The sequence below is a fragment of the Gavialis gangeticus genome, unplaced genomic scaffold (assembly GCF_001723915.1).
Source record: "Gavialis gangeticus isolate Ggan-Ray unplaced genomic scaffold, GavGan_comp1, whole genome shotgun sequence".
NCBI classification, from domain to species: domain Eukaryota; kingdom Metazoa; phylum Chordata; order Crocodylia; family Gavialidae; genus Gavialis; species Gavialis gangeticus.
The window spans coordinates 90302316-90312960 of record NW_017728992.1 but is presented as its reverse complement, the minus strand read 5'-3'; the positions used below and the strand labels follow the sequence as shown (position 1 = coordinate 90312960).

Below are 10645 nucleotides of genomic sequence, written 5' to 3'. Positions count from 1 at the left end.
GTAGTCACTGTAGTGGTATCTAGCAAATGTTTTTTCTCCCCATCATTTCTTACAGGGCAAGAGATCAATTATTCTAGGGAAGGAAGAGGAACACTTCCTTCCCATTTTTCATTCTAGGCATTCTAGTCTCAGTACCTTAATGAAAACAGTGTAAAAAGCACATTCCAACTGTCTTGTGTTTCGTCTACACTGCAGCTTGTAAGCCACTTCCTTTTTCTCTTAAGTTCAACATGGCATAAACAGATTGTGAAATCTTTCCTTGCTCCTATCACATCATCTACATGGCCTGAGATGGTGCCTGTTTATATGTTATTTCAGACATACCTATCATGTGTCTGAAATTGAGAATTGAGGTTTACAACCCAATGCTTTTTTTTACAAAAATAAAGTTACCAAACTTGTAATGCAGCTGGCTTGGGAAACCAGCCCTTACCCATTTTGATTTAGAGTCCACAACCAGCAATGTATGTTATAACAGTAGATGTAAATACACGCACACAAGAACCTACCCAGGTTGCAGAATTTAAACCTGAATAGTTGTTTTCTGCCTTTCATAAGTAATACTAAAATAGGTTGCAGACATCACCCTTAGTAATGGATATGTTTGATATGGAACATCAGTTAAATTGCAGTGGATTTCAGCTAGTTACTAAGCAGATATTAAAGTCTGCAACTAATTGTCTTTACACATAAAAACACTTAGTCTCAATGAACAAACTTGTGACGTTAATGGAATCCACAAGGGTTGGTAAGAATGTAGTAATTTGTGTATGGAAACTATGGTGCACTGAAAAGAGAATAAAGATGCTTAGTTGCTGTAAGCATTAGTGAACTAGGAAATGCTCATGACTGCAAATTACTGTTTGAGATTGTGCAAGGGGAAACAGAATACCTTTGACAGTGTCATTCCATGTATGCAGCACTGGAATCACAAAGTACTGAATTTCTGAGGATATATGTCCAAGTAATGTGGAATCAATGCTGCTTTTTCTGAGTGTGAGCACTGGCTGTGGCTGTTGACTGTATGATTAACTTGGTGCCTTGAGGTCATGCTGTAGCACAGATTTCACTGTTAGATTGTGTCATTGTTTTTGTGCATTTCAACCCTTCCTATAGTGATATAGGCAGAAGAGCATGATATTGATCAAAATCCTCTTCTTTTAAGAGATGGTAGCTTTCATTTGTGAGTTGTGTCTAATAAATGCTGAATATTTTACAACCCACAACTGAGAAGATAATCCAGTATGTGAAAAATATTTCACATTTACATTTCTTACTGACATTGACTGACAATCATACGGCATGCTAAAGGGACTGAATAAATTTTAAATTTGGCTAAACGTGTGCTATCTAGTTGTGCCCACTTATTCCTATGTATTTTAATAGCTTTTTAGCTGTTTTAAGCTGAGGGCCTCTTCCTGGAGAAAAATAAGCCTTTTAATGAACTAGGAGGTTGTATAAAGAAAATAACTATTTAGAATACATAAAAAGTAGGGCTGTGTTTCTGAGACAGAGAAGTCTTGGGGTTACAAATGCATTTAACTAATATACAATTTTATTTTAATACATTTGTAAAAGGATTTTAGGCAGTGTATCTCAGGATAACTGAAATGTCGAAGTTGTATGTTAGTTGCATCACCTGACTGTTGTCTAAAATCTCTCCTCAACATAGAAAAATGTAAGTCTGAAGGAAAGACTAGAATCAATAGATACTGCTGAGATCTCAGTGAACAGGCAAGTTCTGACATAAATGGTTCTCAGTTTACTGCAACAGGTAAAGCTGAGGAGGCTAAGAACACAGCAGGCAAAGCTGCTCTATTTGTCCTGAGGAGCCTGCACTGACTTGCATAACCTAGATACTTTGCTGTAGAAGTGTAACCAGTAATTCAGAGACCTGGACAGTGACGTTGCCAAGCACTGGAGAGTGGAGATGGGGTGTGGAGAGATACCGAGAATGAGGGTGCTGCTGGCTCCCTCTCTAACTTGGTGCCAAGGGATAGTGCCTCACTCAGCCCCCCCCTAGTTATGCTAAAGCTTTGCAGGATTAAGTTCTCTAAGTCCCCTCCCCCTCAATTCCCCAAACACAGATCATAGGAAAGCAGGGCTGGAAGGACCCCACAAGGTCATCTAATTCAGCCTTCTGTCCAAGGCAGGATCATCCTTGACTAGGGGTGCGTTGATAGACATTTTGAGAGCCAATACCAATAGCTGATTTTTAAGAAGTCTTATCGGCCAATACTTATCCGATTTCCAATATAGCAGAGTCCAGTAAGCTGCTAAGTTTGTTGTGGTGAAATGGGAGCTGGAGGGAAGGGGCATAGGGGGCAGATCAATGCCCCCCTCAGTGAGGGAGGGAGTGGGCTGGGATAGGCGCTGCCCAGCTGGAGCTGGCCAGGCATGGGACAGAGCTGCAGTTCATCTGGGAGGTGTGGGGGGGGCAGCTCCCACTGCTGCGCACCACTTGTCTGGCGGCTTGTCCCACTGCTGCGCGTCATTTGTCTACCAACTTGTCTCATCACTGCTCCCACCACTTGCTGGGGGGGGGGGGCATCTGGACCTGCAGGCTGCAGCTGTGGGCTGGGGCCGAGTGGTGGGAGCAATGGTGGAATGAGCCACTGGACCAGCAGCGTGCAGCAGCAGAAGCCACCCCCCCATGTACCTCCCTGGATGAGCCATGTCTCCGTCCCACGCTTGACCCACCCCGGCTGGGCAGCACCTACCCTAGCACCAGCCCCACTCCCTCCCTCACTGCGGGTGGCATTGATCTGCCCCCCCAGGCCCCTTCCCTCCCCTTCCACCTTCCCTTCCACCACACCAGACTTACCAGCTGGGTGCAGCTCTCCAAGCTGCCGGGCTTGTGCTCTTTGCTGCTTGTGTGCTGCACTGCGGCCCTGTGCACGCACGAGCATTTATTGGCCAAATTATCAGCTACTTCGGGCCAATTTCCAATATAGTCAATTTTCCTTATATTGGTGCTGATCTGATATTGGACTGATGTATTGATGCACCTCTATCCCTGACTAAACCATCCCAGTCAGCATCTGTCTGACCTGCTCTTGAAAACTCTTAAGGATGCAAATTCCACTTATCTAAGTAGCCTGTTCCAATGCTTGACCAGCCTCCTAGTCAGAAAGTTCCTTCTAATCTGCAACCTAAATTTCCTCTGCTGCAGCTTGAAGCGATTGCTCCTAGTTCTGTCCCCTACAGCCATAGTGGAAACCCAATCTCCATCCACTCTATAATCGTCCTCAGAGACAATCTAAGTAGGGTGCAGGGCCTGGGGTAAATCAGCCCAGGCAGGGCCCTGCTCCGATCCTACCCGCCCTGGACCTGAAGAAGCTGCCGCTGCCATCAGTAGTGTTGGGGGGAGGAGGGGGTAGCGAGTGGCTGGACTGGAAGCAAGAGCTGGTGGCACAGAGTTGCCATGGCTGCTCTGCCCAGGTCCATGGGGCCCCCCAATACGCGGGCCCAGGGCAGTTGCCCTGATTTGCCCCTGCCCCCCCCAGGATGGCCCTGATCATCCTTGTCATGGGGAGAGACAGAGGGGAGGACCCCAAGGAACTGGGGGGAACCCCGGGGCCAGAAACCCGCCGAGGAAAACAAAAGTAAAAGAAAAGAAACAAAAAACTTCTTACCTGCAGCAGGATCTGCAGTGAAGCCCAAAATGGAGGTGGGACCCGAGTGGCTCGTTAGCCGTGTCTTTATACAGCTGCAGCCAGCGGGTAACGCCGGCGGATATAAAAGGAGCCGCTGGTGAGGAAGCAGCAGGGAGACCTGCAGGGACCTCAGCAGGGAGGCTTCTCCTGGAGCCCCTACGAGGGGAAAAAGGGTGGGAAGCTGCCTCTCCCAGCGTGGGTGAATGCAGGAAGCGAGGAAGCAGTAGCACCTTGCTCAGACCAAGGACCCGGCTCTGAAGACCGGGAAGAACGAAAGGAGTGTGATGCTAGGGGCTACTACCGAGGAGCCAGAGGGAGCAGCAGCCACCGAAATGCCAGACCAGGTGGGACTGTCGTGGGCTCCGGAGAGCTTGAGGAGGCGCCCCAGGTGGTGGACGAAGGGCATAAGCAGCACGAGGGGCTGCAGAAGACGGGCCCCAGTGGCATCGAGCCACCTTGATGAGGGACGTGGGGAAGGTGTACGGAGAAGGACCGCCACAGTTCCAGAGAGTCCACAGGCTGGGCAAAGAGGGAAGAGGAGGGCGCAGTAGCCTGTAGTTTAGTTTACGACCAACTAGGGACGTTGGGTATCTAGGGCCTGGCATTGGTGGGCAGGCTGTGAGTGTAGATGGCAAGAGGGCAGAGGGTCCCCCCCCCCTTTGTATATCTGCATATTTCTTTTTGTTGATAATTTTTCTTTGGTTTCCCACTTTTGAAGCGGTTGCGGTGCGAGGCGTCTAGAGCCCAAGTGTTGCTTAGGCCTAAAGGGGTTACTATCCCCTGGGAGGCAAGGCAGGGGTTATGCGCTGTGGGCGGAGTTAGGGTTAGGCCCAGCAGGCTGATAACCATCCCAGTGAGCATACGTAGAGCCCCAACAGTCGGGGGAACTGGTGGAAGGACATCATGAACCTGTCAAGACAGGGTGTAAAGGCGAGATAGAGGGGAGGTGGAGCCTCGTGGAAGATCGCCATTCAGCTGTCCTATAGTTGAGAGACCCCTGGTAGTTGGACATCCACTACTGGAACAAGATCCGAAGTCATGGCAGGCGAGACTGGGGAGAGACTACACAGGAGACAGACATGCACTTGGCGGGACAGCAGGGACGGACAGACGAACACCCCCGAACATCTGGGTCCGTGCAGTGCGCGTCCGGATGTTCAAGACCAGACAGGTGCAGTCCTTTAGGTATTTAAAGACATCAAATCTTACTCCATCTTCTCTCCTCCAAACTAAATAATACTAGTTCTTTTAGCCTTTCCTCATAAGTCTTGCCCCCCAGACCCCTAATATTTGTTGCTATGTACTGGACTCTTTCCAAACTGTTCACATCCTTCTTGAAGTGTGGGGTTCAAAACTGGACACAGGACTCCAAATGAGGCCTCACCAATGGTGAATAGAGTGGAAGAATCACTTCCGTTGATTTGCAAGTGACACTCCTGTTAATATGACCAATATTCTGTTGGCTTTTTTTGCAATAAAAATATGCTGTTGGGTTATGCTCAGCTTTTTGTCTCCTGTAACCCTCACGTCCTTCTTTGCAGTCCTGCAGCCTGGACAGCCATTCCCCATTTTTTTTTGTGCATGCATTTTATTCTGTCCTTAAATGTAGGAATTTGCACTTGCCCTTGTTGAATCACATCCAGTTGATTACAGACCATTTCTCTAGCCTATCCAGGTCATTCTGGATCCTAGCCATGATCATTTGTGGAATATCGAGGGGTATACAGAGTCCCTGCCAACCTTTGTGCCAGACCACTGAGGTTCTGCAATCATTTGCTGCAGCTTTTATTTGAAAGGGTGCCGTTTCTCCAATCATCTTTGTGGGACTGCTGATGAGGTCCAGCTGATCTGAGAAGTGGCACCCTGTAAAGCAATGGTAAAGAGCTATATGGCTGGTGCTTAATTCAGCAGCCTACCTGATATAAATGATCTGGGTTCTACTGCATAACTCCACCATCTGTTGTCCCTGTGTGATTTCACACTGAAATTCGGTAAACTTGGCCTTATAACATTAGGCCCTGCTTCACTAAATATTTCAGAATTTCTGTGATTACAGGACGTAAATTGGTCTTTTTCCTTGAATTGTACGCTGAGAGAAGTTCTGTTAAAGTATACAATGATAATTTTGACATATTAAGGAGTGGAGGATAGGGTGTTTCATGTAAATGCTTGATTAAATTTAATCAGATGGAAATAGTAGGTGTAAATTTTGTTTTATAACTAAGTGGTATATATGTAAATTATATGCTGTTGACTGAATTTCTGTTTCCTCTCATGTGATTGATGTATACGGTAGCTTCTTACAATATGCCTCTTGTTTATATTTCTCCAAAGATACTCATTTATTAAAACTGTACCCACAGACAGTAGCCATAACATTGTAAATAGCTTGCACAAAGAAAAAACCTCACAAATTCTACTTTTTTTATTTGAAAGGCTGCTGTGCATTTTTCGTGTGTATTTACTGCCCTGCTCATCTGGAATGACTATGACAGAATCCCACCCAACTAGTTTTTAATGATCAAGGTGATTTCCCAAACAACCTGTAATTGTGCAGTACTCGAACCTTGGTAATTTTGCAGATGCCCATTAATGTATTTATGTAAATAAAATGGTCCCTTGGTACAATATGCAAGGTTGTACATACCCTCCTGTCTCTCTTTTTATATGTGCTCCAGATACAAAACAGAGTTTTGTAACAGATTACTTTAGTTATTCCTGGTAAATGACAGGGTTTAACCTTCCAGCTCCCTGATCAACACTTCATGCTTCAGTGGGGCGAGAGTTTAACACAAAATGACACACATTACCAACCAAAGAAAAATAAATTTAACTGCAATATAAGCAGAGGTCTAAACAAAAATACACAGTGGTTTAACATTATGTTTCACAAATTTGGGGGCTTCTGGTTTTTGAGAATGAGCCATTCCCAGGTCAGGTAGATCCTGTCAATGGTATCATGAAAATTGACAGAAGAACTTCCTTGCTGATTTTAAAAGCAGCAAAATAAGGGAAGGACTAAAGCACAGTGAAATGTCTCAGGTATGCTGCTTACTTCAGATTGGGGCCCCAGCCTTTGAAGAATCATTTGGTAAAAAATGCTTTGCTTTCTCAGGCCTTAGAGATAGAATTTTTAAAAGAATATTGTATAGATGATTGTTTTAAAATGAAGTTGCTTCCTGAACTACACTTCCTAATTGGAAGAAAGAGTTTGTATCTCAGGATAGAGCCTTTCATGTGGAGAAGGCTCAGTCATAAATATGTGAAGCTATCGATTTCCTGACACTTGGCCAACTACTCTCATATTGAATATTTAATGTAATGCAAATATTTGCTTCCTAGAAACATTGCAGTGGTTGTGGTGGGGAGCTAAAAAGTAAAAGTCTATGCTAGGAATAGTTGAATGGAATGGTTTAAATTAGCCTTTTTTGGCAATATGCACACAATTATTCTAGAGGAGGCCCAACCAATGCCGAGTAGAGGCACTACCACCTACCATACCTTACATCTGTAGATGCGGCCCAAAATCTCATTTACCTCTTTGCAGCATCACATCTTTTGCTTATATTGAATCTGTGATCTATCAGGACCCCAAAATTTTGCTATTGATCAGCTGGGCAGGATTTTATGCTGAATACTTTGTTTTTTCTTTATGTGATGTGAGAGAAGTAAAGATATCCTGCTACAGTTCCAAAGATGTAAGGTTGACGGCTGTTCCAGACTTGGGCTGAAAACTGCCCCCAGGTGACCCTGCTATTCATGAGTCTTTAGTGAGAATGGAGAATCAAAGGTGGCCAGATAACACACTAGCCATATCACTCCCTTGCCTCTGCCACTAGATATAGAAACTGATATGCCATTACCATGCTACCGCTGTTGGCTACTTAGTTTGGATGGACTTTTGACTTGATAGTAATCTTTAGTTCTCTGATATATCAAGTCTTAGCAGGGTTGAGGCCTTTATGTGCATAATTGAAAGAACGTGTAAGAAACAACTGTGGAAATCCTTCGGTGGAAAGGGAGAAATCTAGATTGTAATATCTATTTAGATTGTAACCTTCTCAAAGGGAACAGGCTTTTAGGTTCTCTGAAACTGCCATATTACATGTGAATGTTAAATACTTTAGTTGTTGTTATTTAAAGCCATTTAATTACCCTGGTATGACCAGGAGAAATGTGAAAAGGGGAGAATGTAGTTTTGACTTAGGAAAATGATTCAACTTAAAACCCCTAGGGTGTGAGAGAGTAAGGTGACAGTCCTACAAGCTTTGAAAAATACCATGCAAGATGCACAAAAAAACCCAATACTACACTAGTGCATGAGGTTGAACTGAGCTCTGTCTTATTCTAGACCCCATTGTTTCAATGTTAGTTATTCCTGATAAGCCTGCAGCAGTAATGGCCACATATTATTAGGTGTATTATGTATGACCCAAGTAAAGAAGGCCAACAAAACAGAAAACAAGACAGGGTGACACCTTACAGACTAACACAGCCGTGCTCAACCTCAAGCTCACAGGCCAGATCCTGCCCACTGAGCCATGTGATCTAGCCTGTGAGGCTCCCCATGGATCTGGAAATTTGGCATCAGGGGAGTGGTGGCAGCATTTATTAGCAATTAATATTGCCACTGGTCCCCTGCTGCCAAATTTCCAGGCCTGTGGAGAGCCCTACAGGGTGAGGTATAAGCCAGATGACCTCAACCTTTCCATCAGGTCAGTCTGCAGCTGGATCCACATCATGAGGCTGAGCTGCCGCGCGGGTCTTTCCATGGCTGGATCTGGCGCATAGGGTCTGTCTTTGGCTAGATCAGATGCATGGGATTGGGTTGACGTGGGGCCAGCCCACACACTGGATTGTACCCATGGACCTACTCTGCACAGGTTCTGACCTGTGGACCCAGACCCAGGCCACTTGTCCAGCCCATGGGGCCAGATGGGTTGAGCGCCACTAGACTAACATGATCAGGAATGCATAAGCTTTTGTATGCAGCAGCCTACTTTGTCAGATGTTATGAATGGACTTGCCACAACAGGGCAGAAAAGGTATATAGGGGGGAGATTTAGAAGAGCAGTCCTTTCTCCGTGTTATCATGATACCCCTCCACCCCCACTAAGGATGTAGTTTGTTCACACAAGTTTGAATGACATTCCCAAATCCTGATGTATGAGTTAGGACCCTGGCCTTATTTGACAAGCCAGCCCATCAACTGGGCAAATTAAGGGATCAAGATCTGGAGGAGAGGACTCAATTAAAGGAATCATTTTGTTGCTTTTTTTCAGTTAGTTTGCTTTTTTATAGTGCCTGTAGGTTTTGGAGAGTTCTGGGGTAGAAGAAACACTAGTATGGGATACATAGGTAATTTAAGGTTTTGCTCAGCTAGACCTGACATATTCAACTGGAATTATTCTTAGGAGTTCTCAATAAAAAGATTTTTTCCTGCTGAAGAAGCTAAGATAACTGAAGTGTTACAGTGCTTTCTAAATGTCATCATATAGACAACCTGTGCTTGTGTGTTAATTGGCCACAGCTTCCTTTTATGTACGCAAATCTAAAATATGGATAAAAGCTTTATGGAAAACAGTTATTGCATATTGAAATTGATTTTAATGAAAACCATGTCATTCCTTACTAATACATAAATACACACAGATATTAAGGTATTTCAACATTTACTTTATATGTTTTAGGTCGACAAATCCCACCCTTGGACTCTCATGAAAATGGTAACAATGGAGCAATCAAACTTGGAAAGCAGACTACACAAATGAATAGGCGATGCTGCTGACCCAACTTGTTCTGTTTTGATATTACTTGAAAAAATAATACCATTTGCTTATTCACTGAGCAAAGGAAGACTTCATGATCTCAGTGACATGGCACCTTGTCGTGAAAGCAACAGTACTTCATGCGAGTAATAATGCAAGGATTGGGAGCAGAAATTTTTTTTTCTTTGAAAGAATTTGGCAAAACCTAGGTGGAAAGTCCTCCCTACCATCCTGGCCAACATTACAGTGTTAAATTACTCCAATCCTTCTTTTTTAAGCCAGTGACTGTTGATTTTTTTTTCCAAATAAATGGACCTCTTCTTATGCAAGCTTTAGATTTGCTGAAAAAATTCTGTTTTCTACAATGCAGAGCGGACTTAGTGTTTTTAATTGATCTGTATAGTAATGTAGTGCGTATGATATAAAGCCTAAACTTTCATCTGCATACTTCTCAGCCTTCTCTTACAGGCAGGCTATGTTCCTAGAACTTTTCTAGGATTATAGCTTCATCAGAAGATTTTTTTATCAGCCATCAGCAGGACATGGATTGATGACTAATTAAAAACATGGATCAAAGTGTCAGATTGCAAATTTTACAGGTAGAGTCAGGGAAGAATTCAGCCCAGTTTGTGCTACTGGGAGACCTAGTTGCAACCATCTGCATTTATCTGAAGGATGGAATTCCTGTAAAAAGGAACTGTTTGGGATGACTAAGCAGACAGATTTCTTAATTCTGTTCCAGAAATAAACTATAGTCTACCTACTGGATTTAGTCCAAATTTACTCTCTTTCCAGGACTTAGGCTTTATCAGTAACTGAAGTTACAAGAATATAAAATTGGTCAAAAATTGGCTGCTTCTAAAGTTCTTGTGGATGCCCCTCTATCCTCTGTTCCCAAACCCAGCCTTCTGTCTTACCACCTTTAAGGAGGAATTCAACATCCTCTCCCACCAGGTTTCCAAGTGTTAATGAATTCAGTAGAAGAATCTTAGTACCCCATTCAAATGGTAAAGGGAGTACAGTATAATTTGGGGTCATGGGATGAAATTAAGAAACATTCTGGTTTTCCTGGGGATGGGATCTCTTCAATTGTGGAGTATGGGAAGTGGTACAAAACACTCATTGCCTGATATACTTGCAACTAAACTAAACAAAGCACCTGAAAACAGTGTAGAGATAAGTCAGCTATTGGAAATTATGAACTAGATGATCTAAGACAGA

The 10645-nt window shown here is 43.9% G+C and overlaps 1 protein-coding gene across 2 annotated transcripts in view; it reads left to right on the top strand.

Moving 5' to 3' along the window:
* RAB31 (RAB31, member RAS oncogene family) overlaps positions 1-9768 on the top strand; it is a 165258-nt gene extending 155490 nt beyond the window's left edge. For both annotated transcript variants that reach the window (XM_019525367.1, XM_019525359.1), the window contains exon 7: positions 9347-9768. In XM_019525367.1, coding sequence (XP_019380912.1) covers positions 9347-9444 — 98 coding nt within the window. In that variant the 3' untranslated portion in view covers positions 9445-9768. The remainder of the gene's footprint in view (positions 1-9346) is intronic.
* The last annotated feature ends 877 nt before the right edge of the window (positions 9769-10645 follow it).